The sequence below is a fragment of the Papaver somniferum genome, chromosome 6, assembly GCF_003573695.1.
Source record: "Papaver somniferum cultivar HN1 chromosome 6, ASM357369v1, whole genome shotgun sequence".
Taxonomy (NCBI): domain Eukaryota; kingdom Viridiplantae; phylum Streptophyta; class Magnoliopsida; order Ranunculales; family Papaveraceae; genus Papaver; species Papaver somniferum.
Genome location: NC_039363.1, coordinates 148,678,337 through 148,704,645, shown reverse-complemented (window position 1 = coordinate 148,704,645; position 26,309 = coordinate 148,678,337). Strand labels below are relative to the sequence as shown.

Genomic DNA, 26,309 nt, shown 5'->3' with positions numbered 1-26,309 from the left:
AAAACCTGAGTGTCAGGAAATACTTCCTATGACAAATTGCATTAGGAAAACCACTTGGGACAAAACCTACACGCTTGCGTCAGGAAAACCACTTGGGACAAAACCTGAGCGCCAAAAATTCAAAATAATGTCGACGCCGATGCAAATGTTGCCTCATTAAAAACCTCGTCTGGAAAACCACATGGGACAAAACCAGACCAAAGGAAAAGAGTACAACAGAGGTCGCCTAATACTGGTACCGGACACGCATATGCTGCCTCGTTAAAACCTTGACAAGGAAAACCCATTGGGACAAAATCTTAGTGAAGGAAAAAAGAGTACATCGCGTTTAAGTCCATCATATGATTCTACGAGTTTACTCCCGCTGAAGCATGACTTCTTAAAGCGATTAGTGGTGCAAATATTATATAGACTTCATAAAACTGTTTTACCATTTGCAGTTTATGGAGGATTGACTACAGGTCTTGCGCCGAGTGCACCAAATTCAATTTTTTGCTTTAACTTCAGGCATAACAATGAAAGTCCTTTTGTAAACTCATAAATACCATAAAATCAATTTCAGCCTATAAAAATGTAACGTATCAGATAGATCGCTCACTTCCCACTTTTGGGAATCACATAGTAATAGTGTTAACTTTAGTAGCACAATAAGTATTACCAGTATCAAAAATTAGATACTCTAGTCTGTGCTAGCATATTCTCGAACTTCTGGCCGAGAGATATTTCAATTTCAACGAGATCTCATAGTTTTGTTCAAGCGTGGATCTTAGCGCTACTAAGGGCTCTTTGAGAAGCCAAAAATGAAATCATCAATCTATTCGGATTTTAACCTTATACCAAGAACATAAAACACATACAAGGATTGCTCACGAATTTCTCCCATGTGGTGATAATGATTTATTTCAAGCCTGACATAGTTCACAAAGTCAGGTGGCTGTCTGAGTCAGAAACTCGAATCCTTCAGGGATTCATTACAACCACTACTCATAACAAGATGCAATATGAGTCCTTCAGGGACTACCACGCTAAAGTGCATCTATATTAGGAGAATACTTTTCGTTTCACAGAACCAATCCTGGGGGTTCAGCAGGAAAATCCTCTAAGTCGCACTTTACACGATTATTTTACTTTCTCTGCGCTTCATCTCAAACACCAACCTGTAATATTCAGGCCTCATGATTTTACAGTGTGAGTCGGATCCGATATTTTTGCGCTTTTCGAGAGATTTCATCCTCTATCTAGTTTGAGGGGAAACATGTCATATGCCTACCAATCACAATGTCGATGTTCCTCTGCAGAGGGGTACACAACCACTATTGTAAACAGTAATCGACAATCATATACAATCTAACACATTCTCTAGTGCATGCACGTTCACGAAAATTTCATAGACTGGTACCAGCGCCACTTCAGGGGCATTATCATATCCTCATCTTCAATGAGGAGTTTCAAACTTAGAGAATGTAGATCATATTCTGATAGTCTCCACGAGCACTATCTGTAGTCTCTCTTCAAGAGCACTACATATTATAAAAGTGATTGGATTTTCTTTACGAGGCATAAATAAGGCGGTCGTTCACGCCTTAATCGAGTCTTAATTCACAACTTGGTCACTGCGAGGTGTGTAATCTAACCTGCTGAGACAACGTTTCGTGTCTATATCCTCAAGCAAGTGACAAACAATATTTTCCCAGAGCTACTGCAGTTATGTGTTTTAATCATGAGCAATCTTCAACACCTCAATTACATCCAATATCTTGGTGTGAGAAAACAAATGAGATGTTTCTCGCCAATTCTAGTGAGACCCATACTTTCTTTGATCAGGAAAAAATAAATAATCATATAACTTATTAATTATCGACATTTCTTACTGCAACCATTAAATGGTGTTAGTCATCTACATGACTTCAAGAGAAAATTCTTAAATTTGTCGACATAATACGTGCCATCTTCAGATGACATTCTTTCTCCCACTGGTTTAGGCGGGAAAAACCTTTTTTTAGGTTATCAACATAATTCTCACCAACTTCTTGTGGTGACATTTCTCCCCCTGATTAAAATGAGAGAACCTTAAACGTTATCAACCTTGCTCACGCCAACTTCTGGTGGCAGGTTGTCATGCCAACTTCTGGTGGCATCTTAGTTTTCCTGATCATGGCGGAATATTACTATTCATTTCTGGAAACTTCTGGTTCCATAATTGGCTTATTTTCAAAGGCAATTCTGCTCATGATGGTTTTTGGGTTTTAATTTAACTACAAAAAGTACCCAAAAAACAGCTGCAGGCTCGAAGAGATGGGACATTTCATGTCGTTCCTTTTTGACGGCTTACTTCCTCCCCCTAACGGCGGGAATATAGTCTCATCTTCCGTAAGACATTACCAACACATGGTTTTAATGTCTTATGAATCGAAAGCAACATACATAGCTAGGTGACGTTATGGACCAAACACGAAATTGTAAGGTTGCTTCGCAAGACATAATTGATGGTAATAGTTGGTCGAGCAATAAAACTAAAGATGCTTAAACAAAGAACTCAACTAGCCCATGTCGAGTGCGCACATGTGCTAACTATATGCTCGATATAATACCAACCGAGGGCAAAGCATCAAAAGCCTATCAATTACACCAAATAAATGGACTTAATTGGAAAGTCTAAGATGGATAGGCAACCACAATATTTGCACAAATTGTTTGGAAAATGCAAAATTACGTGTTAAATAAATAAGAGACCATCTATTAGATGCGTTCTAGCAATACAGTGAAGTATTGAAAAATGTCCATAGTGTAGGGTAAATAAGCCTTACAAATGCCACCATAAACCCTCTGCAAGAATCGGTGATCCAATAAGTACAATAATGTAATTGTTAATGCTAGTTAAAGAGCCAGTGTCTCAAAGAATGACCAACATAATTTATATCTTTATCCGACAGAAGCTTCAGGTTCTGTAAAAGATGTCTATGAGCATTTTGTATTGTCTACTCATCTTGGTAGAATTTGGGTGTCCAAATCTATCATGTTGAAGCATGAAAATTCAAGTTCATTAAACTTCTGGTTTAATGATGTGATATTCAAAAGTTCGAATCCTCATATGACACACCCTACAAAGGAGAGCATTAAGCTTCTCTATAACGTGCTTCTGGCACAGAACATATGATAATAATACTCCATAAAATGCTCATTTTCATTTGAAGGGTGTGTTACGCCGAAAATTCTCAAAATTCAACAGGTTCTTCAGGAATCCGGAATAATATAAGGCGTCTATAGTAGTAATTTTTATACCACCAGAATGATATACGCTCTTCCGGAGTGGTCTATCATAATATCCGAACCCGAATGGCATTTCACATTTCCCAAAACCTCTACAAAGTTACAAAAATGGTTCGAAAATTTGTGTTTGTTGTTCCTTGTCTTTGAGACAAACTCTCCATCGTCTATCAAATTGGATAAATTACTTCAGGAATCCATATCCGTTAGTACAGGTAGACGAGAGAAAGATAGCAGAGCCATCAACAAAAACATTGGTAACTATGGGCTACTTCGGGAACCCAAAATTTTATGGTTATTCCTGGAATATAACTATTTCGATAGACCACTGCTGGAGTCTATTTTATGGATTACTGTTGGAACCCATAAATTTTGGATTATTACAGGAAGACACAAAATATATGTTGGACTGCTTCTGCAGTCGACAACGTCTCATGGATTGCTTCCGAAATTTATTACTTACAAAAATAAGCAAAGAAAATAAATAAAACTTAAAACAAAGGATAAACATCAAAACAAATATGGTACTAATAGAATATCAACAAATATCCAACCTCGTCACCTTCAGGGTCAACGAAATGTTAATTTACAAGTGCGCAAATGGATAAACTATTTATGGAAAAGTTGCCTAGTTGGTCACTTCAGGGACCGCCTATAGAAACCGGCTAGCACTTTGTAACGGGTCACTTCTGGGACCAACGGGCTAGCAGATCGCGCTTTTACATCCATACTATGCCGCACGATATCCATCTTCTGGTGGAATTATTTTTAAATTTTGTGGAGATTATTGAAACTGAGAAAATCAAACATCCTTTTAAGGATGCAACAATTTCTCACTTCACTGGTACTATAATCAAAAAAATATTAAGCTTGGAAAAATCCCATTCTTACCTTAATTTATGACTACGCATACTTACCAGGAAGTTCAAATGCGCTTTTGATGCATGTATACATGATAGCAGGTTTACTATTGGACTCGTTTTGCTTGGTTGCCATCCTGATCAAAACAACAAACATGAACCACGCAATTAGTACCAGGATGCATATACATATATAAAAATACTTTTCGTAAATGAGTGTGAAATATGAAGAAGGAATTTTTATTCGTGATCTTCATATTGTCATCAGCTTCACATATCCCTTGATGCAAGTGATCTGCTTCCACACAAATATGTATAGCCGGATAATGATTATGCTGAAGTCGCACTCCACCAAATTTCCCATAACAACGAGCAACGTAAACATGGAGTCGAAATTTCTAAAAGAGCGATTTGTGCTGATAACGTGTTGTATTTTGTCGGTCCATGACCGAACATGAGAATTCGTATCAAGTGCTCAAGTATACCAAGCTAGTTAACTAGTTTAGTTTGAAGTACTATATACACGCGTAGTACTATATAGATGGACCACTAACTTAGAATTAAGAAGAGAGAAATGAAAGTGGGGGAGTTTATTACTTCTCGGTTTTTGTTTCTTACACAAGTGCACCAAAATGAAAAAAGCCAGTGGCTATTTATAGCCAGTATTAGAGTCGGTAACTGATGGAAGCAAACACGCGTTTACAATTTGGGATTTTCTTAACTATCAAACTGATAATGTTTATCTAGTGTTAAGGCGGTTAATCCTTAACCGAGAAGTAATTCCAGTGTTTACTGGATTGTTCCCGAGAATGGTGAGCCACCCCACAGACGTGTTTACACAATAATTCTCTTTCTTTTGGTAAGCAAAATAATATTTTGTTTGCTCTCTCCCCTTGTGCTGTTTACCAATAAAATACAAACATATAGTAATAATTCCCCGACAAATGTGCCAATAGTTCATTGACTTCATGTCCACTAACACCTTTTCCCCAGATCTGAACCAATTTTCTTCTCAATTAAATATTTTCATTTTTATCAGACGTTTAATTGTCTTTTACACAACTATACAAATCAATTATTTGCAAAAGTATTTAGAGTTTGATCACCTAAAAGGCTAAAACTCAAATCGGCAGGCCCCTTGGTGGTAGTGGGTTTCCCACTGACATCATCCTAGGTCCTTTGTGAATCATAAATGAAGTTGCCGACACTATAAATGAAAGGGTCGTGAAGGTGTACCATCATATCGATTTCAACTTAGGATCAAGATTTCTGACACCTTTTGTCTAAATTGACTACCCATTAATCAAGATCTCAACCATGAGTCCATGAATTCAACATCAATATGATATGACGGCCTTTACAATTTCAAAAATCTAATATTGGTCTATAATGCTTGACTAAAGTCAGGGTCTATAGTGGAGGTTGATTAGTAGTTGGTGTATCACCTAAAGTAAAAAACTGTTTCTTTTTGCTTTTACACTATGAAGTTGTTTGTTTCCCGGGAGACCATCCCTAGCAGATTAATATGTGCTTTGATTTTCTCCCATTGTTTGTAGGCTCAATATTACTAACTAACATATAAAATTTTCAAACAATATGTTTGTTTTTCTTAATAGTATTTATCCTTTTAAAACTTTGGTCGACCTCAATCTAGAAATGTGCTTTGGTTGGATAACTGAGGGGGCCAAAGCTGAAATAGACCACATACGTGCTTTTCATTTTCCTTCCTCTACTCCTCCTATGAAACCCAATGTAAATGATATTAGACAAACACGCGATAAGTATATTTTGTTTGCATGCCCCTTGATCAAGTGAACTCTTAAGTAGGGGTTATTTTGTGTGTTTCTCGCCAAATAATACTGTTTAATTGCATTCCTTTCCTTAAAAATTCAAAATATATAAAATCTTTTATAGTTATTTCCGACATCTCTTTTTTCATTTTTTTTTTGAAGCATGCATTTTATTAAGTTAAACTGAGATTACACTGGGAATGCTATGCTTATAAAGTCTGCTATTGCAATATTTTGTCAAGAGCAACCCAAAATATTTGGATTTTTTGTTCTCACGCACTATTGAGCATTTTTCGATCTAGCAGCATTATAACCAACTATTTGGACAATATGAACACTATTTAATCCACTTAATTTAGACAAGTTTTTTACTTATCAAATATTTTTAGTGATTATCATCATGACCATCTACATTTTCAATGATTATTTGTGATGCTGCTAGATCAAATATGCTCGAACACGCGTAAGCATAAAAAGTTACAACATATTCTCTTAATATAAGACAAATTTTGGCATGTTTAAAATCCATGGTAGTTTTCCAATGGTATAAATTTGCCAAAAAAACAAAATATGTCAAACTGTCTTCCTTTTTTTCGTCATTTTTCTGTGGCATGAAGAACAAAACATCTTCTTCTTCTACGATCTGATTTGTTGTTTTTCATTATAAATAATGAGATTTATCGTGACGTTGTTCCTTTAGAATAAATAATATGACCACTAGAAGATGTTTTACTAATTAGTACATTAACATTTAGGAGATAATACAAGTAAAATTTTTCATTTTGTAGTCTGTTGAACAACTAATTTTAGAAACTTAGCCAAAAGGTTCACTTCTAGTAATTTGTTGTCCGGCCATGTTCAAGATCGCTCGATTAATTAAAAAAGATGGATATTACTTTTATGTTACTAGGTATTTCAAGCATTTTATAGATGGAAAATAACCCATATAAAAAAATTATTCAATGGGAAATATAAAAATAACCCTTTAAATCTACTTTATTAGGCTAACCCTGACGGTGATTCAAATTCAAGTAGAAAACTTGAATCATGTCAGCTTGAAAGAAGAGCTGCGTCTTATGGATTTTTGCTTGAATCGAGTATCTTGCGCCCAATGATTTGGCGCAAGAGAAGGAACCGTTAGATCAAATGCGTGAGCACATACCTTGATTCAACTTTTCTCTTCAAAAAAGCTTTGAATCATAATCTGGAGTCACTTTTTTTTCTTTTTTTTTTTTTTTGAAATCTTGAACTTTGAACTTAGCCCTATGAAAATGTATAAAAAGTGTGAAGATCAGATTTAAAGAGTTCAAGTTGGGTTCAAAATAAGCTTTTTCCAAGCTACTTTCCAAAGTTCCACAGAAGATAGCTTACAATCAAACCTAAAATATCAAATCTTTTAACATTTAATCTAACTATTTTAGAGTGTTTAGTAACTTAAAGTCTTCATTGATCGTTGATTTTTTCGGTTCAAGATGGAGCGTCGAGCTAGTCTTTCAACTCCAAACATAAATTGACCCGACGCTAGATTTATAACCCTCCATCATTGGACTTACTTCCACAATTTATTCCAAATGCATATGTGACATTCCGGTTGAAACTTGGAAGATCCCTACCATATATCGATTACCTCTAAGAGCAACGGTAACATGAAGTATTCTTATAGTTGGGAGAAGGAAAACATTGTACGACAAACTATTTACCATCTCAATATTTTATTTTATTTAGAGACTTTGAAGACAAATTGTATTTTTTTTATTACTTATTTACTCATTTTAGAAGAAAAAATAAATAAATAGACGACACCTTAACTTTTCATTTTTAAATCCCCTCATCCTAATGCTGACGAGTTTAGAATTCAAACCGCTGGTATCATCATCTAACGACTTTACTATTGTACACATTGACATCTGCATCACGACGATGCCTTAACTCTGAATTTACGACGAAACCACTTCTTTAATGCTACAGTATTTTAGAAGAGGTAGAATTTCAGCCGATAACTATTCCATCACGTAGCTATCCAACTTCAATTTTAGATAAACATTACACATTTTTCTTAGGTAGGGTCTCATGAGCATTCCCAACTTCTTCCTAAATCGAAAAATCGTCGCCTAATCCCCTTCATTCCAGCTCGATTCGTTATTTGTGGCGAATCCTAGCGAAAAAGGATTGCAGAGTATAAATGAATAATGGATATATATTTTGAAAAAAAAAACAAAAAAGATATAAACATTGTATGTTTAGGAATTTGATTTGATTTAAAATCCTTTTATATCTTATTTTTGGATATAATATATATATATATATTTAAACTATTATAGTTATATATCTTTTAATTTTTTCCTAAAATACATATATCCATTATATCATATTGCATAAATGGGGAATCACCACTAAACCTAGAGCGTTCCCAAGCTATTAGGTGTAGTGATGATTCCGGATGTAGTGGATGTGTAATGGCTATATGTGTTTTAGGAATAATTGAAAATGTATAACAATTATATATTTTAGATATATATTTAGAAAAGATTAAAAGGTATAACCATTATATGTTAATTACAAATATAGGATGATGTTTGGATATATGGATGAAGAAGTTGTCCAATTGTATGATTTTCAATGGAAGAACTTCAATTACAGCTGTAACTAGAACAAGATCAACACCTTTTGTGGAAACAAAAAAATTATGACAGTAACATCATCAAGATCATCGACAACATTGGCTAAGCATCCAAATAACCAGTTTCTTCCAATAAGAAGACCCAAATCACAACAACAGAAATAGAATTCAGCAGTAACAACAACATTACCAAAGACACTTGCAATAACAATAATACCAAATTATATTAGTTGAAGAGAGGAATAGAAGATCAATTCCATTGACAACTTAGACCGCCTCCAACTGATTCCGTCTAAAAATATCTGATTTTGATTATCTTTCTCACATATGCTACTTTAATTTTGAAAAAATCCTTGACAAACGGTTGAATCTGTCAATCCTAGTATACATTAGCCATCATTGTTAAAAAAAAAACTCTTGGGAAATGTTTGGATTTTTGGATCCTAACATTTCTACCGGTATTAGATTTGCTAACTAATTTCGAAGTATTACCCTTAGTCCAGATCATCCATTTAAATCAAACCCGTTATTTTTAGGAGTCGTTGTGTAATTGTTAGATTTGATCTTCAAAAAATTTACTTTGATGATAAGTATTATGTATGTGTTTGTTGTCCAGTAAATTACTCTAAATCTGTTGAAAATTTTATGACACGTCTTGTAGCCTTATCAATTCGGAATCGTCGTAATATTAATATTTATGGATCGAGACTTCCCTCTTTTTCAAAAATACATAAAATAAAATATAACCATTATATATTTACAATTCAATTGTCAACTTGATTCGCTACAAGTTGGAAAGATCGGCTTTACACCACAAAGCCACTGTTTTTGAAACTCCGTAAGACCTATAACGTGTTTGGATATTAAAAACAAAAGTCAATCTCGAAAATAAAGAACAAAAAACATTTTGCTTTACAAAAGCTAACTATTCTTTTAAAAGTTGTTTTACAATAACTGAGTTGTCACTTTTTTGACTTCTAAAAGCCAAAAAAAAAAAAAAACCACTTTGGTGCATAGATCCAAACCCCCGTCAAAGATTCAAAATCAATTAGTGAATATCTATATAGCTGAGTTTATTTTGTAAGCAAGGACGTAAAATAAAAACAGATATTAACAAAGGACTCGACCAAAAACTCGCATCGTAATTTACGCAGAGCACCACTAAACCAGACCCTAAAATGGAAACTTAAACAAATCGAAAAAACAGAACTCTATATTCTCATTTTCTGTTGTTCTTGTTCGTCGTCTTTCATGGACGTAGAAAAACCCTTTTTTGTTACTATCTGCTGGGCTAATTTCACACGACCATCATACACAGTTTACTTCTTAATCCTCACAGTCATATCCATTTCCATACTTCAGATTAGTTCAAAATCATCTGTTTTTCCATCAACATGGGTTATCGGTTCTTCCAAATCAGAATCAGAAGAGAAAACAAGGTTTTTAACAGACCCAGGAAGTTGTTATTGGTTTTACAAAAATGAAGTATCACCCAGAAAAATGGTTATGTCTATTAGAGATTTTGGTGGGATTGGTGATGGCAATACATCAAATACAATAGCTTTTAGAAAAGCTTTAGAATATCTCAAAAGATTTGATAAGAATGGTGGTTCACAACTGAATGTTCCAGAAGGAAGATGGGTTACTGGTAGCTTTAATCTTACTAGTAATTTCACTCTCTTCTTGGAATTTGGTGCTGTTATTTTGGGTTCCCAGGTAATGATATTTTTTTAAGTTCTTTCAATCCGGGTTCTTTGAATCTTAATCCTCTGTTCAGATACTTTAATTTGTTTTATTTTTGCAATTTATTTTTAATTTAATTACCTATATTTGGTTGGTGATGCGAACAGATTCCAGAGGAGTGGCCAGTGATAGAGGCATTACCATCTTATGGAAGAGGTAGAGAGAGATTAGGAGGAAGACACATAAGCCTCATTCATGGTGATTCCCTCTCTAATGTTGTCATTACAGGTAATGTAATTCCTCTGTTTGAACTTTCATTTCTTGATTTGCTTTGGCTCTTTACTTATCCTTTCTTAAAAAAAAACTATGCCCTATGATTTACAGTGGTAAATCCATGATCTACTAATTTTTCCTTTCTGAAGAGTAAATTATAATGTTTTTGGGATGGAAGATAAGCAGTTTTTGTGGGTGGCAATTCACAATTATGTTGATTGGTGTTGCCATTTATTGATTAGATCCAAGTTTATTAGATTATGGACCTGAGCTTATTTTCTATGCATGTATGTATGTCACGAGAAGACTTGGATGGCTTTCGTTAGCCAGTAATCTCTAAAACCTTTCACATGTGATCCACAAGTTCTGTATTACAGTTGTTTAATTGTCAAGCTCGTGATAATGAATCCAAGAAATAGCAACCACCAATTAAGAAAGTGAAATTCTTTGAACAGAGTGCTCATTGTGGAACTTGGAACTATCGTTCATGTCTAGTTACGGTCGACCCATATAAAGGGAATTTATTTATATTATTGGATGGAAGAGAAAGAATTTATATGAACGGGGATGACCTCCGCCTGTGTTATTTGAAAATGCAAAACATCTTCCTCGTCTAATTCCTGATCTTTGATTGCTGAGTGGAAGTAAAAAACTAAACAAAAATTACGACGGGTATCTTATTTTATAATGCCACTTTCACATTTTTTTACTAGTAAAATCACATGAGAATCCCTAAAACATTAATTGCTTCTGCCAATAGCTAGGCACAAAACAATGACATAGTAAAACATAGCTCAAAAGTTTACTTTTCTCCAATTATATATGCAGTTTTTCTTCAACTAAGCATTAAATTTAGGTTCCTAGTTTTAGCTATGAAGTGGTGATTGCATACATCTGTTTAGCTGGTAAGTTCAATACCAGTAATGAACTCTTTGCCTTTTTTTTCACAATGTTCATTCAACTATAAGTGGTTTTCATAGTGAGTGATGCGGTCCCAAGACTGACCAGCATATTTTATATGGTCCCAACCAGCATCATATTGAAAAAGCAAATATATGTACTCGAATATTGATGTTTTATGGGTTCACAGGAGAGAATGGAACCATTGATGGTCAGGGTAGGATGTGGTGGGATCTATGGTGGAACAGAACACTGGAGCATACGAGAGGCCACTTAGTTGAATTAATGAACTCACACAACATCCTCATCTCCAACCTCACTTTCCGCAACTCTCCTTTTTGGACCATCCATCCTGTTTACTGCAGGTATTTCTTCTTAATAACTATTTCTTCTTTCGCTTTATTTGAAAAATAGATGTTGGATTGATTGTGTTATTTTTTACTTTTTATGTCTTTTTTCGGGATAATCGTTCTTACGGTTCTATTGCATTTGGCATTCTAGTGTCAGATTTCCAACTTATATGTTACAGTACCTTATAGATTAATAAGACTGCTTGGTTAGTAGTCTTAAAAGTGAAAACGAGCTTTCGGTAATTAAAAAACTGTTTGAGAATATGGGTTGCATTCTCAGTACTTTGCATATCCAAAAGCAGGCTTTTATTAACAGAAAACTTTTGTTGATTGTAAGTAATTGTGAGAGTCAATACATTTCAGTGATTTCACCAAAGTTAATCTGTTACATTCATACTTTATAGAGTTTGCACTTCTTTTTACAGTTTTGTATCCAATGAATTAGCTTTTTTTACGATCTCTCCCAATTACATTTTTCTACAAGATTTTGTTTATCCCATGGTTTAAAAATAATGGCAGCGGATATGTTGAAGAGATTAGTACCATTTTTCTTCAGCAAATAAAACAATTATTATTAAAATCTAATTGTTTATGTACCCTGTTTTTATTCCTCATTGCTGATATTCAATTTTGGTTTCAGCGACGTTGTAATCAAGGGGATGACTATACTGGCTCCTTTGAACGCTCCCAACACAGATGGTATAGACCCAGGTAAGAGAAATGAAAGGGTTGAATAAATTCCATTTTCTTTTTATCTTATCTGTTTACATTTACAACAATAGTTTTCGATTCATTCAAAAACCACAGATTCTAGCACAAACGTCTGCATCGAGGACTGTTACATCGAGAGTGGCGATGATTTAGTTGCAGTGAAGAGTGGGTGGGATCGATATGGAATCAAAATGGCTCGTCCGAGCTCGAATATTGTTGTTCGGAATGTATCAGGTACAACTCCCACTTGCTCTGGTGTGGGAATTGGTAGTGAGATGTCTGGTGGGATTTCCAATGTACATATAGAAAACTTACATGTTCGCAACTCAGCCGCTGGTGTTCGGCTGAAAACTGACATAGGCAGAGGGGGATATATAATCAACATTACCATAACTAATATCACCTTGGACAGAGTAAAAATACCTTTTAGGTTTAGTAGGGGTGCTAATGACCACCCTGATGATGGATGGGATCCCAAAGCACTTCCCACCGTGAAAGGCATCTACATTAGTAATTTGGTCAGCATTGACACTATACGAGCACCATTATTAGAGGGAATAGAAGATTCTCCTTTTGAAGGAATTTGTATGAGGAATATTAGTCTTTTAGGGTTAAGCCCATCATTAAAATGGCAGTGCGAATTCGTTAAAGGTGTAGCTGTTCAAGTATCTCCAGAACCATGCCAACAGCTTCTAAATGACAACAGCGGCTCTTCATCATGGTGTCTAAACTCAATAGGATTTCAATAACCAACTCAAACTCTTCAAGACAAGATTACATTAGGAGCAGGTTTGGTAACATATTCATCTTGATCCAATTGGGTCTAGTATTGGCAGGTCGGCAGGAATGTCGCATAGATTCGCGCACTTTTGAACGAAACTGGATTCAATTAATCTAGAATCTGTTGTTTGAAGAGGGAGGAAGACATTCATGCCTGTATATTTGCGGGATTTAGTATTTGTATACCACAAAGAGATGTTCAAAGGGTCTCAACACTCATTTGCTTTATTTCTGATTTATGATTCATAGGGTTTTAGAAAAGCACATACCCATTTTTTTACACTGTATAAAGTCCAGCAGACATCATGGCAAATTTTAATGAAGAGATATAGATATTTTTTTCTTTTGAAATTTTGCAGTACTGAGATCTGTTTCTTCTTATTTTATATGGACCTTGCTACAGCCAGGACAGCAGGGGCTGGTCCAGATTTGGGACATGGTGTGTCACAATCTTAATGGTAAACAGGGAAATGATTCTAGCATTGGCATTGGTATGTGCACAGTTTTTCCTATCAGAAATTTTGAATCTGAACATTTTGCAGACTTTCAATGTCGCATTTAATGGAAACAGAATGGCATACTGAGAAAAACATCTGATATTAAACTTCAGCATATGGGAAAATCAAGTATAGATAATTAGATACATGTTGAAGAGAGAAGAAAATGGCGAATTTTATGTTATCACCATTTCCAGAAGACATTAGAACCGCATTTGAATTTGTCCTTGCCTTCACATTCCACCTTCAAGTCGTCAGAGAGGAATGGTACGTTCTGTATCACCATGAGCAAAACACGGAAAAATTAGACATAGAACAGTTATGAAGCGGAGCTCAGACAGTCTATATAATATAAATACCTTTCGCTTGGCTAGATCTTGGCACCCGGTGAAGTTCTCTGGGAATTTGCAGGTTCCGAACTCAACAGTGTATGCACGTGCGAAGTTAGCTCCACTGGTGGCCAATCTCTTCTTGTCATTCAGTTCCTGCATAAGGACGGTTCGTGTTTTGCTAAGTTCAGTAAGCTACTAGACCTAGGTAGTTTGTTTCTATTTCGAAAGATACAGGTACATTAAGTGTTAGCTAAGCAACTGAGATCTAATAACAAATGTTGGCAACCTGTCATGAAGCAATCAGCAGACAATTAGACATTATGTTTTCATATTCACAAATAACAGAAATCACAAACCTTGTTAACTTTACTCCTCTCAAGGTACTCATCGATGATCCCGGCATTGGCAGACGTGGTTGAGATGGTTGTAGATAAAAGGACAGCAGCCAAACCAAGAAGTACAGCCTTTTTCCCTTGATCTCTTTGGCCCTCAGTGACATTAGCTTTGGCGCAAATTTTCATGGTCTTTTTAGATCCTGAACTGATTGGAGCGACTGAAGAAAGCTTCAAATTCGCTTCTGAGGATGCAACTGCAGCGCTTGAGATTGCATAGTTGCAAGCTAACACACTTGAGTTCATGGAAGTTGCCATAGATTCAAAGCAAAGAAAACTCTAACTTTACAATATTCTAGTAAGAAAATTTGGCTAGTTGGAAAAACAGACTGAAAATATAATTGCACAGAGGAGGTCTGGGGTTGGCAGGGGGTGTTGATGAATCTGTGTTTAGGTTTTGGATGATGTGTGGGTGCAGAAAATATTAAGTTTGTGGTTGGAGCGTGGATAAGGTGAGATTTCCTCATGTCTATTGGCGACTCTTACTGCTTTCTTTTGTCCCCACAATAATCCAATTTTTTTCTGGCCAATATTTATTAGTTTGTTCCAAGACGGGGTGAAAAAAAATCAAGAGAGGGTGTTGCTATGATACAACAAGTAAATTTGCTCGCAAGACAAATTTTGTCAGGTCATGCCTGAAGCACAGACAATGATCTTATGTGGCCAAGTTTAAAGTGTCAAATATAGCCTTCGACCGGAAAGGCTTGTCACCAGGGTAGTTGTCCTTTCCTCCGTTGGCAGCGGTGGATTAAGATGAGCCCTAATAATGTGATTGAACAAATGTACCTAAAGATACTTTGCCTTTCTTGAGCAGCTGTTCTGCGCCCGTTCATAATAATCAATTGTACTTCTGATCTTTTCGACACTTGTACTTAGCAGATAGCAACAAATTGTCTTGCCAAGACGTGGCACACATTCTCCAGGCTTTCTACATACTTATCCCCTCCGAAAAATATTCTCCGTGCATGTACAACATGTCATCGTGCCATACAGTTTGATCAGCCACGTAACAAATTGAATTCACCGTGGCACATGCTAAGCTGTCTGCACATTTTGAACCTCATATATAACTTACTCTTCTAATCTCCGAATATAGTCCAAGTTCCAGCTTATCATTAAATTTTAAGTTGTTTAATCAGAAGTGAAGTAATTTGAGCCAACTGCAATGGCATCAAGTAATAAAGATGTACCGGAGAGTATGCAATCCTTTGAAACACCACCAACAGTACCAGGGAAGCCAATGTCAGTAGGTCAACATATGTTGGACAAAGGAGCAGCTATGCTTCAATCTTTGAAACCTATTAAAATGATGCAGCAACACGTATGTACCTTTGCTCTTTATAGTCACGACATGAGTCGTCAGATCGAAACTCATCACTTCGTCACTCGTATCAACCAAGACTTCCTTCAGTGTGCTGTTTATGATTCTGATTCTTCCTCCGCTCGCCTTGTTGGTAATTTTGTTCATTCTACGAGTCCGTTTTTTTTCCGGTAGAGCGGTAGATAATTCGATAGTTACCGACCCCATGGACTGAGGTTGAGTTTTGGTTAATTTTCTAATTAACCAATGGATTTTTTTTATATCATTATTACGTCTCTTTAGCAGTTTAAATGATCGAGTTAACGAGTTCTTGGATGCCTGATATATACGTACAGGAGTCGAATACATAGTATCAGATCGGATTTTTGAAACTTTGCCAGCGGAGGAACAGAAACTGTGGCACTCTCACGCATATGAGGTTGGTCCTTGGGAAACAACCCTTGTTACTGATTTACCATTCATAATTACTTTTTTTTTTCTTTCTTTTTTAATGTTGGAAGAGGCGGGTGACTCACTCAGTCCGATTCGTATGCATTTGTAGCTGTTGTCTTTTACAGGATTCTAACTTCGGTAAATAAATTTCAATTTAGATTAAATCTGGCTTATGGATGAGTCCAAGAGTTCCAGGAATGATACAATCGAGAGAACATGAAAATCTAACAAAAACTTATGGTAAATTTTGGTGCACTTGGCAAGTAGACAGAGGTAATGAACTTTTTCTGGTTAATCTTGTTTTGTTGCCATGCAAGAAATCCAAATATTTTTGGTGAAGATATTAATAACTATGAGTAATTTAAAGGTGATGTACTTCCGTTGGGTGCACCATCCTTGATGATGTCTCCACAAGGAGAGCCCACGGGAATGGTGAAGCCAGAGTTGGTGCAGAAAAGAGATGAGAAGTACAACATTTCAAGTGAAGATCTGAAGAAATTGAGGTTGGAGATTGCGGAACCAGAATGGATCAACCCCAATGCGGATATATGGAGAAAGACTGGGAAAGGATTTGCTGTTGATATTGAAAAGACCGAAATGAAATGCACCGTGCCATTCCCATGATGAATGACTAGGTGAAAGGCATGAATGCTGATCAACAAGTAAAATGTAAACATGTGTATGTTCATGTGGATGTGGCAGTTGTGTTTAGCAGTGTATTGTGTTGTGTGTGTATGCTCGAGTGGTTGTAGCCTGTTTAGACTTTATATTTCATCTTAGGACCTCTTTCCTTTTTATGGGTACATGTTGTGAAGGGTTCGTTTTTGGTGACTGAATGCTAAAGCTATGGGTAAGCCAGGGACGAGTCAAATGCTGGTATATCTTTCACTCTTTAGTTTGACCCGGATTTGGTTGCTTTTTTTTTTTTTTAGTTTGAGCTGATAATCTCGAAAACATTTAACGAAAATGTTGAACAGGAGTTGTGCATCTAGTTTTGCAGATTTTAAAAAATTAAACGAAAACGTGGAGCAGGAATTGTGTATCTAAATCATCTTCTAGCTTAACAGGGGTAGATAATATCTACAATATATCGGGATTCGTTAAATATCTGAGGGATTCAATTAGGATATGTCAGGAATCATTAAATTTCCTAGGTATTCAATTTGTTTAAGACTTTTAGGATAATCGAGGAGGAGAAGGATATATAAGGGTTGTTATGGATATTTGTGTGCAAAATATGCACATGAGTATCTCATTATAATCTCAACCCAAATTACAAGAGTTACATGGATGGACAATTTTTCTTTCTCTTTTTTTATCATATCATACTAATCCCTCTGTCCTAAAATTTCTGTCCTCTATTCTATTTTCGTTTGTCCTAATCCTAAAATTTCTGTCCTCTATTCTATTTTCGTTTGTCCTAAAATATTGTCCAGCTTCTGTTAATAACCATATTTTTCAGTCAAACTCTCAAATATATCCTTCAAACTTTTACATTTATAAAATTATTTTAAATATCACCAATCTAAATATTAAATGATATTTTCCTCGATTGGAAACAAATCTACTAAATCAATCCATAAATATTTTTATTTTTATCTTTATTTTTTAGTTAAATATTTCTATAAATATAATCATTACCAATGTATTTTTCTTACATACTCCATATACTCCTTTTAATTTTAGTAATAATATATCATTTAATAGGGGTAGTTTTGTACATTCCTCCGGTCTCCTTAATATCTTGACTTAGTCAAAGCGGACTAATAATTTAGGACGGAGGGAGTATGTTTTTTTCCCCACCACCAATCAACACCAGCACCACCAACAACCACCCATCACCACCACTACCAACCACCACCACGACACACCACTAACAACCACCACTGTCGACCACCACCAACAACTACCACAGCCACCAACGCATATATCACACACCCGTTTTTATAAATTTAATTCATTATAATCCAAAATTATATATCTATAAAAATCTATAAGATTCTTTTAAGAAATCTTATAAATCCAATTGATTCAGTTAAACTAGTATCTGTTTTTATCCATATAAATCCTGATCCAATACACCTCTGTAAGTCCAGGCATATTTTGGATTTTTTTTTGTTGGGACACCCTTCACAGGGTCCAAGGAGAACCCAAAACCTTACGAACTAAGAACAAAAAAACAGAAAACAAAGGACAACAAATTACTTTCTAATGTAAACTTTCCGTGACGTATCCTCTTCCAAGATGGTAAGCATCTCCCAGTCAAAACTGGTAATATCTATGATAACAAAATTTTCTCGCACTGGCTAACCTGTCAGCAAACTGGTAATATTTATGATAACAAAATTTTATCTATGATAACAAAATTTTCTATCAAGTGATGGATTCTTAAGAGCATCTCCAACAAAGGGTAAGAGTTTTATTTTTCTTTGACACATAGGATTTTAGACCTCATTTAGATTAAATTCATCTCCAACAGTAGGTCTTATAAAGTAGGAAGGGTGTCAAAATAAATATGAAGGTCTTAGAGAAAGTCTTATTTAGACCTTGGGAATGACCTCCATGTCATCTTTTTGACTATTTTTTTAATTATTATTATTAAATAATTTTTTTAAACCAATAGCAAAAAAAGGAATCATATTTATTTTTATCCAACAAAAAAAATCCTAAAACTAACACACCACACTACTGGATATGGTTCATGAGAAAATCACTATTCTTTTTGCTATATATATATAACCCCACAAATAAGGATCTAAATAAAAACTCAACATAGGATTAGTAGTATCCACTGTTGGAGATGCTCTAATATTATAGATATCTCTGATCAAGTGCTGGATTCTTCTCCAGATATGCAACACGCTACAACTGAGTTTCCTGAGAGCAAAGTATACTCTCATAGAATCAGTGCAGAGATGAATTCTTCTGCGGTTGTTAAAAATTGCCAATTTCATTCCTACCTCCACCCTCTGCAGTTCATGAGCCATTATAGTAGTAGGAACATAACCTCCACATGCAACATCAAGAATTTTCCCCTGATGATTTCTTATTATTGCTCCACTGCCACCTGAGTTATCTTTTCTAGACCTATCTATATTCACCATGACTTCATCTTCAGCAGGATAAAGCCAACTGCATACCACAATCCTCTCAGTTTGATAAATGCATTCAATGCCCCATACTTCCATAAATCTCCTAATAAAAGGCTTGTCCTTGTCTGATAACTTTGAAGCTAAACACTTGAGCCTAATACTCATGGAGATTAAATGGCTCACACCAGCAGAAGTCATCTTTTTAGAAGAGGAGATTTATGTTATTTCTCTCCATCCACACATGATATACAAAGCTATTCAGACATAGCTTTTTAACAATAGTTACATCTCCATCCCCTAAAAAGTTGTTCTGGCACCATAATAGTTCAATATCCCAAGAGTTTGAAAGCTCTCTGCATACTCCCATTTTAATCAATAGACCTTGCCAAATATCCATGGAGCAAGTGCAGTTCAGGAAGAGATATTCTTCATCTTCAGTCCCATTTTCATAAAGCACACAGCCTGCACTCTCCACAATTCCCCATCTCATCAGTTTTGCTTTTTTCAATCTCCTATGTCAAGCCAGCCAACTGATGAAAGAATGTTTGGGAATGTTATGTTTAAACCAAACCAGTTTAGTCCATCCTATCTTAGCAACTTCTCCAGATGAGCCTTAAAGTGTCCTTCATAGAGAAATCCCATGTTTTACTCCCCTTTCATATGGTTTTGTCTTCATCTCTAACATCATACTCAACCCTCTGTAGGAGATCCACACACTCACATTGGATCCCATGGGAGTAGTTAGGAAGTACAAGCTTTCCATCTTGCATAAAATCAGCAACTCTACTTCCCACAATCTTCCTTTAGGGTGCCAGAAACTAAAAAGAAAATTTGTAGCTGCACCATTTCCCAAACAAGTTCCCATAAATTGTTTAGCAACTTTTCTGAACTCCAATATTCTTCTCCAGCTCCAAGAACAGTCCTGAGGAGTCACATTTTGGAATATCTTTCAGGACCTTTAGTGCATCCTAATAGAAAATAATAAAATTCTATGCATCTTAATCGGCGACGGAACCAGGATTTCAAGTCTGGGTGGGCTATTTTTTAATTTTTTGTTTGTGTATGTGAATTGTAAATTTCATTCATCTCAACTGTAAACTAATCATTTGATTTGAAATGCGAGTAAAAAAATTTCTCTGTAACATACATGAAGTGAGCAAGACACACTACAGTTTGTCTGTTGAAACACAGTACATTGAACCAAATATATTCACCTCATAGATGTTTCAAACATCAACCCGGTACGAGTTAGTAACATTAATATATCTAATTGTACAACATAGAGTTCACGTTTCATTATATGAAAGAAATCGCAAAAGGTAACAGCCTAAAGGGACTACATATTTATGTACTAACGGATCACAAAATGAGTCGTTGTATTGTTTCGAGATAGTCACTTGTCACATTGCTCTTCTTTTTTTTTTTTTCTAAAGTTGGATAAATTAAAACGGAAAAAGAAAGGATTTCATGAGGCTTTCTGATATGTTGGTTGCTCTTATCTCAGAGTTGTAATATGAAATATTTCCCCAAACATACTGTTTTTCCCAGAAACCGGAATTGAAGTACAATTGAATTTAAAGACTAATTATCTAAAATTATTGGAGAGACAATGTAGTTTGGCATATTGATCCATTGTTTGTTTATGGATTTTTCTTTTCTGTTGCTTGCTTTGCCGAGAAATCGCATTGTTCTTGTGCAAAATCGAGAGTAACAACAATGCCCTAGTTCCCAAAACAAAATAGGAATTACCATTGAATAAAATTGAAAATTAATGATCACTCAATCAATATGCCAAAATAGCAATGGATTTGTATCATAAGAAATAATGAAGCAGTGGTTTAATCTGAAGTTCATGAGTAACTCCATCCCACCCAACATGAGCCTAATTGAGAAATACGCACTCACTTTCCTCGCATCAACCAAAATGTTAGATCTTCTCGATGATATAAGTTGGCCTTTTCTTTTCTTTTTTGTAACCAAAGGGCTTAACCAAAATGTTACATGGGCTATTTTATTTTTTTTGTGACAATTACAAGAGCATAACTAGGCTTTTACTGGAGTTGTGAGGGGCTACAGCCTAGGTAAGCCCAAGGTAGTCAATATCGGTTGTGCATACCGATATTACAGGTTTTTATCGGATATCGGAAAATACCTATACGATATCGAAAATATCGGTGATACAAAGACGAAATGATATTATCGGTTGTACATGCCAGTACAGACTGATATATCGGTTTTACTTGTACACCGATAATATCGGTTTCGTGAATAAATTTTGCATCAACATACATCTGGTCTTTACAGACAAGTACAATGTCAATTGTAGAAGGTAAAAATTCTTAATATATTTATAATATAAAATCAATGACTATATGGTAGGATATAAGATGGAAACCATATTTCTTTCGACTGCAAGGCAAAAAAATATAAAAAATAAATTTGAAGGATAATAAAAAGATTTACCGGCATAATGGGACAACAATCACAACGTTGGCTAATAAACCACCTTGTATTTTGGAAATTTGAGATATGTGTATGATTATTATTATTATTTATTACGGTTTTATAATTATTGGAAATTCTATATTAAATGATGTATCACCGATAAAAACCGATATTATCTTTTGTATAGGTATATCGGACCCGGACGATACGAGACCAATACGCGATATTAACTACCTTAGGTAAGCCACCCCCACCTCCGTCACTGATCTTAATAGAAAACAATAAAAAACTCCTAGGCACTTGGAGGCATGGCAGATTGGTATCAAAAGTTCATAATAGAAAACAATAAAAAACTCCTAGGCACTTAGAGGCATGAGGCATGGCAGATTGGTATCAAAAGTCTTAAAGTCTTCATTTACAAATGAAGAAAGTCTTCATTGCGGATGAAACAACTCTTTGTCATTGCGGAAGTCTTCATTGTGGATGAAGCAACTCTTAGTCTTCATTACGGATAGTTTTCAGTCTTCATTGCGGATGAAGAAACTCTTAAGCTGTAAAAGGTATCAAAAGTCGCAACCCTTTTACAGAGTCGGTCAAAAGTCTTCATTCATTAGGATGTAAAAGGTATCAAAAGTCTTCATTCATTGCGGATGAAATGACTTTTAGGCTGTAAAAGGCAGATTGGAATTAAAAGTGGTGTTTGGTATCAAAATTCTTCGGTATCAAAAGTCTTCATTGCGAATGAAGCAACTCTTAAATTGTAAAAGGAATATTGGTATCGAAAGTCTTCACTGAGGTTGAAGCAATGTAAAGGATGCCATCTAAGGAAATCAATATTTTTAGGCTGTAAAGGACGTCATCTAAGGAAATCAAGTGCGTGGAACCTTGCGAGGTTCAAGAAACGTAAGGAGTGTGGTTGTAACCGAATCGCTTGGAGGGTTGATTAGGTCTCATCTATATTCCAGTCAGAAGTCTGATAGTGTTCAAATCTGGACGAGTTTTCGGGGTTTTTCTGCTGTTGCGGTTTTCTCGTTAACAAAATTTCCGGTGTCTTATGTTTTTCTTTTTCCGCATTATATTGTTTATCTTTATAATTGGATTGAGGCAAGTTGTACGTATTCAATCTAAGTAGATACGTCTATATAATTATGATGGATTACGAGACTTATTCTTGTAGAATTCATATCATGAAAGATAGATAACAAGTTTAATTACCTGGAAGAATTTCGAATGGATTATTTGGATATGACTAGATTGATCTTGGATATTGATTTTTCAGATCGTCCAAATACTCTTCTTAACAATCAGGTTCACAGACTCATTGTCTCATACATACTGATTGAGAAGAGGTAGAGATATAAACTCTATATACATATTTTCAAGGATCATTAAGTTGGTCTACTTGCAAATGTATTAGGTTTTGTCCATACAGTTTGTTGAAAGAAAAAGATGGTGGTATATTTGATACCCCCACGCTTTTAATTAGTATAAGAGCGGGCAAACACCTTTAGACCTAATAAGTATGTGGTTGTATTTCGATCCTTAAAAGCACTTTCTGATGGGAGATCGCTTTGGAAGGTTTCTTTCATTCACCCGTAACGTACACCATAGTTCCTCAAGGTTTCTTCAGAAATTCTCGTAAAAAAAATCGTTAACGATCTCTCGAGATAGTTTCAATCCTGCATATACCTCCAATCTCATATTCGGGAATGAAGAATTCTAAAGGAAAAATAATTTTTCCTTTAACAAGGACATAAGTCAAGAATACGTCCGTCAAGAGTATTACGTCAAGCAGTCTTAAATAATCGTCTACCTATTTGATTAAATAATACAATAAAAGAAGATCCATGGAGGAAGATCTCTTTATAGACATTAAAAATACTCTTGAATTCTTGCACCGTGTTGTTGTGATCATGAAGATAACTAATTATGTGCACTGTTTGGAGTCTAACAAGTTTTGTTTCAAGTAGGGATGCACATGGTCCGGTAAGATCCGGTTCTCTTATGGAACCGGTCCCTGTATTTGGTGTTCGCCGATACCTAATTTTGAGGACCTATACCTGTACCTCCGGTACCGGTCCGGTACAACACCGGTACCGGGTTTTTACCTGTAATTACATCATATGTTCTTAAGAATCAAAGGTTTAAAATAAGTTACAAGTTAAACTCCTGAAACAAGCAGTTTAAAGTTGTGTGTTTGACATTAAAACAAAAGTTTCACACCACTTTCACTTCCGTCCATAAATATGCAGGATTGCGACATAGATAAAACATGAACATCAAGATCTTTGTCGCTCCATTACTTGAAAGAACGGGCATCTTTTTATATGAGCTATCAAATTAGATGTCCCATTTTTCATGGCATCAGCAGCATATATCTTTGAGCAGTGCCTACACTTTGCTGTTGTAGAGTCCAGTTTCTCAAAGTGTTCCCATACTGCATATCTCACTTTTCCTTGAGTTGAATTACGTGTATCCATCTAACAAAGTCAACAAAATTGAACATCTTAATAACCAAATATGCAATGAGCAGAAAACAGTAGACATACACATACAACACATAGTAGCAGCATAATCTTATCCACATGTTCAATCAAATTCTGGAGATACTACCATCTACAATAACTTAAGAACCAAATATTCATACCTACATCTGTTCAACTTCAACATTATTACCATTATCAGTTCCAACCCTAAACACATTCTCTTCACAATTACCACCTACAATTAACCTAGCATTCATCTAAACAGCTTCCACCAAAAGAAAATTCATCCACAGTTACAGGCTTACATCTCAACAACCAATGTTCATCATTCAAAGTTAACCTCATATTTCATGTAACTTCAACTCCAGTTGCAACAGTTCTCAACCCATTAATCAAGACAATTGAATCAAACTAACCCATTTCAGTTCATAAAGCTCAACCCCTGCATAGTTCTAACACCTATCATCTTCTTAATAACCAACACAGCCTAAACTTTATCACATCCTCAGTTCAAATCAAACAAATATTTGACAAAATTAAACAGAACCCAAATTATGTAATCAAAAACCCATATCAGAAAACACATTAGTTCAATCATTTCTCTACTTTCTGTTGTTTAATTTCCCGTTTCAGAGTAAGTCGATTTAAACCTAAATCTAACAAAATAAATTGATTTAAGATGCAATCGATTAAATTCATTTAACCCTAAATTAAACATGCATGGAATTCATAAAAGACGAAGTGAACAGAGAAGATGCAATCGATTTACCTTAGTAGCTAGCAGTAGCAGATGAAAAACATAAGAATTAAGAACCCTAAACCAGATGAAGAAGAAGGACAGAAAATAAGAAGTGAAAAGAGAAGAAGAAGATGCAGAAAGAAGAAATGAAGAAGATGAATTCACTTTTCAGCAGATAAATGATGGTGAGAATCATCTCTCTTTCAGAAAAACTAGATTTCATTTGAAGTATGGAATCAAACATACATGATTGGGGATTTTGAATTCTGAAACAACAAGGAACGAAAGATTGAAGATAAAATACCTTAAACTCGATCACCAATTCGTGGATTCACTTCAGTGGAACAAATCGAACTAGGTACACCGATACTGCCTAACTCGGATGTCAGTTTGATGAGAAAATTGAGTATGTGGTTCATTGTATTTTTCATCAGATCATGTTCCTGGTGTGGATCTCCAAGACTTGCGCCAACTCAGTCAGGATCGGTATTTCTCCACCTTACGTGCTGTCAGATGTAGCGTTAGAAGGAGGAGCCTTGCCATTTGAAGGATTCTGGATTGGGTTTGGAGTAGTTGAATTAGTCCTAAGACCAACCATCTTGTGAAAGTTTGATACTGCAACCGAGAGATTAACCTCCCACTGTGGTCGCCAATCTGTAGATGGAGAAAAACGATTTGCTGGGTTTTACGGAATTGAGGAGATGACCATGCGGAGACTCCTTGAACCGAGAAAATGCTCAACCTCACACAGATGCACTGCAAGGAGGGAGTGCTTTAAGTTCGAGAGATCAATCTATAGGACTCCGGCCTAAACCAAGACAATGGTCGTTCCAGAGTCAATTCGGTCACAAGAGAGGATGGGTTGACCTGTAGGAGGGAAGCTGAGGAATGTGTGAGATCAATGGTGATCGAGATTGTAGGTGTGTTGTGTATTCTGCGTAAGAAAGTTCTGAATGATTGAATTTTACTCAGTTGAAAGTGATTGCTCAGACGATGAGTTCGTGTAAACGAAAGATTGTCTGTGTGAACTTGTCGAGAAATTCTTGTCTGTTTCAATCAGGATTCAGAGGCCTTTTTATATTGCTGAATTGTAAACACCTTGATCCCATGAAGTGTGACAGTTGCTGGAGTCAAAGAGTGGGGAAGTGGGAAATCGTGTCAAAACCATTTGCTCATCGTGCGAAGACTTGGTTGATTTTCCATCCACTTCTTTGCTAACTCCTCCAACTGATTGCACGACTTGCTCACATTCTCATCGTATGCATGAAAACACGTGACGTAGACCGCCAGACCAAAACCCTAGTTAATATCCCCCATGTGACACGATTGACATCTCGTG

General features: G+C 35.6%; 3 protein-coding genes and 1 long non-coding RNA gene across 5 annotated transcripts; 2 read left to right on the top strand and 2 right to left on the bottom strand.

Moving 5' to 3' along the window:
• Positions 1–9,672: 9,672 nt before the first annotated feature.
• Positions 9,673–13,809, top strand: LOC113289761 (probable polygalacturonase). Of its 2 annotated transcripts, XM_026539137.1 has the most exons (6): positions 9,673–10,253; positions 10,388–10,508; positions 11,584–11,758; positions 12,384–12,454; positions 12,551–12,688; positions 13,638–13,809. In XM_026539137.1, the coding sequence occupies exons 1-6, from the start codon at positions 9,789–9,791 to the stop codon at positions 13,688–13,690; spliced, it is 1,023 nt and encodes a 340-aa protein (XP_026394922.1). In that variant the 5' UTR covers positions 9,673–9,788; the 3' UTR covers positions 13,691–13,809. The 2 variants fall into 2 exon arrangements, with proteins under 2 accessions (XP_026394922.1, XP_026394920.1); XM_026539135.1 differs by lacking the exon at positions 13,638–13,809 and having other exon boundaries at positions 9,674–10,253; positions 12,551–13,585.
• LOC113289762 (photosystem I reaction center subunit N, chloroplastic-like) lies at positions 13,748–14,840 on the bottom strand. Its single transcript, XM_026539138.1, has 3 exons — positions 14,420–14,840; positions 14,091–14,216; positions 13,748–14,005 (listed from the first exon to the last, which is right to left on the bottom strand). Exons 1-3 carry the CDS (start codon positions 14,711–14,713, stop codon positions 13,916–13,918), a joined length of 510 nt encoding a protein of 169 aa, XP_026394923.1. The 5' UTR covers positions 14,714–14,840; the 3' UTR covers positions 13,748–13,915.
• Positions 14,841–15,689: 849 nt separating this feature from the next.
• Positions 15,690–16,955, top strand: LOC113286294 (oil body-associated protein 2B-like). Its single transcript, XM_026534955.1, has 4 exons — positions 15,690–15,909; positions 16,112–16,194; positions 16,367–16,481; positions 16,576–16,955. Exons 1-4 carry the CDS (start codon positions 15,696–15,698, stop codon positions 16,830–16,832), a joined length of 669 nt encoding a protein of 222 aa, XP_026390740.1. The 5' UTR covers positions 15,690–15,695; the 3' UTR covers positions 16,833–16,955.
• Positions 16,956–23,795: 6,840 nt separating this feature from the next.
• On the bottom strand, positions 23,796–25,540 carry LOC113286293. The gene is made up of 2 exons (XR_003329201.1): positions 25,275–25,540; positions 23,796–24,225 (listed from the first exon to the last, which is right to left on the bottom strand). It is a non-coding gene; the product is annotated as an uncharacterized LOC113286293 (long non-coding RNA).
• Positions 25,541–26,309: the final 769 nt, after the last annotated feature.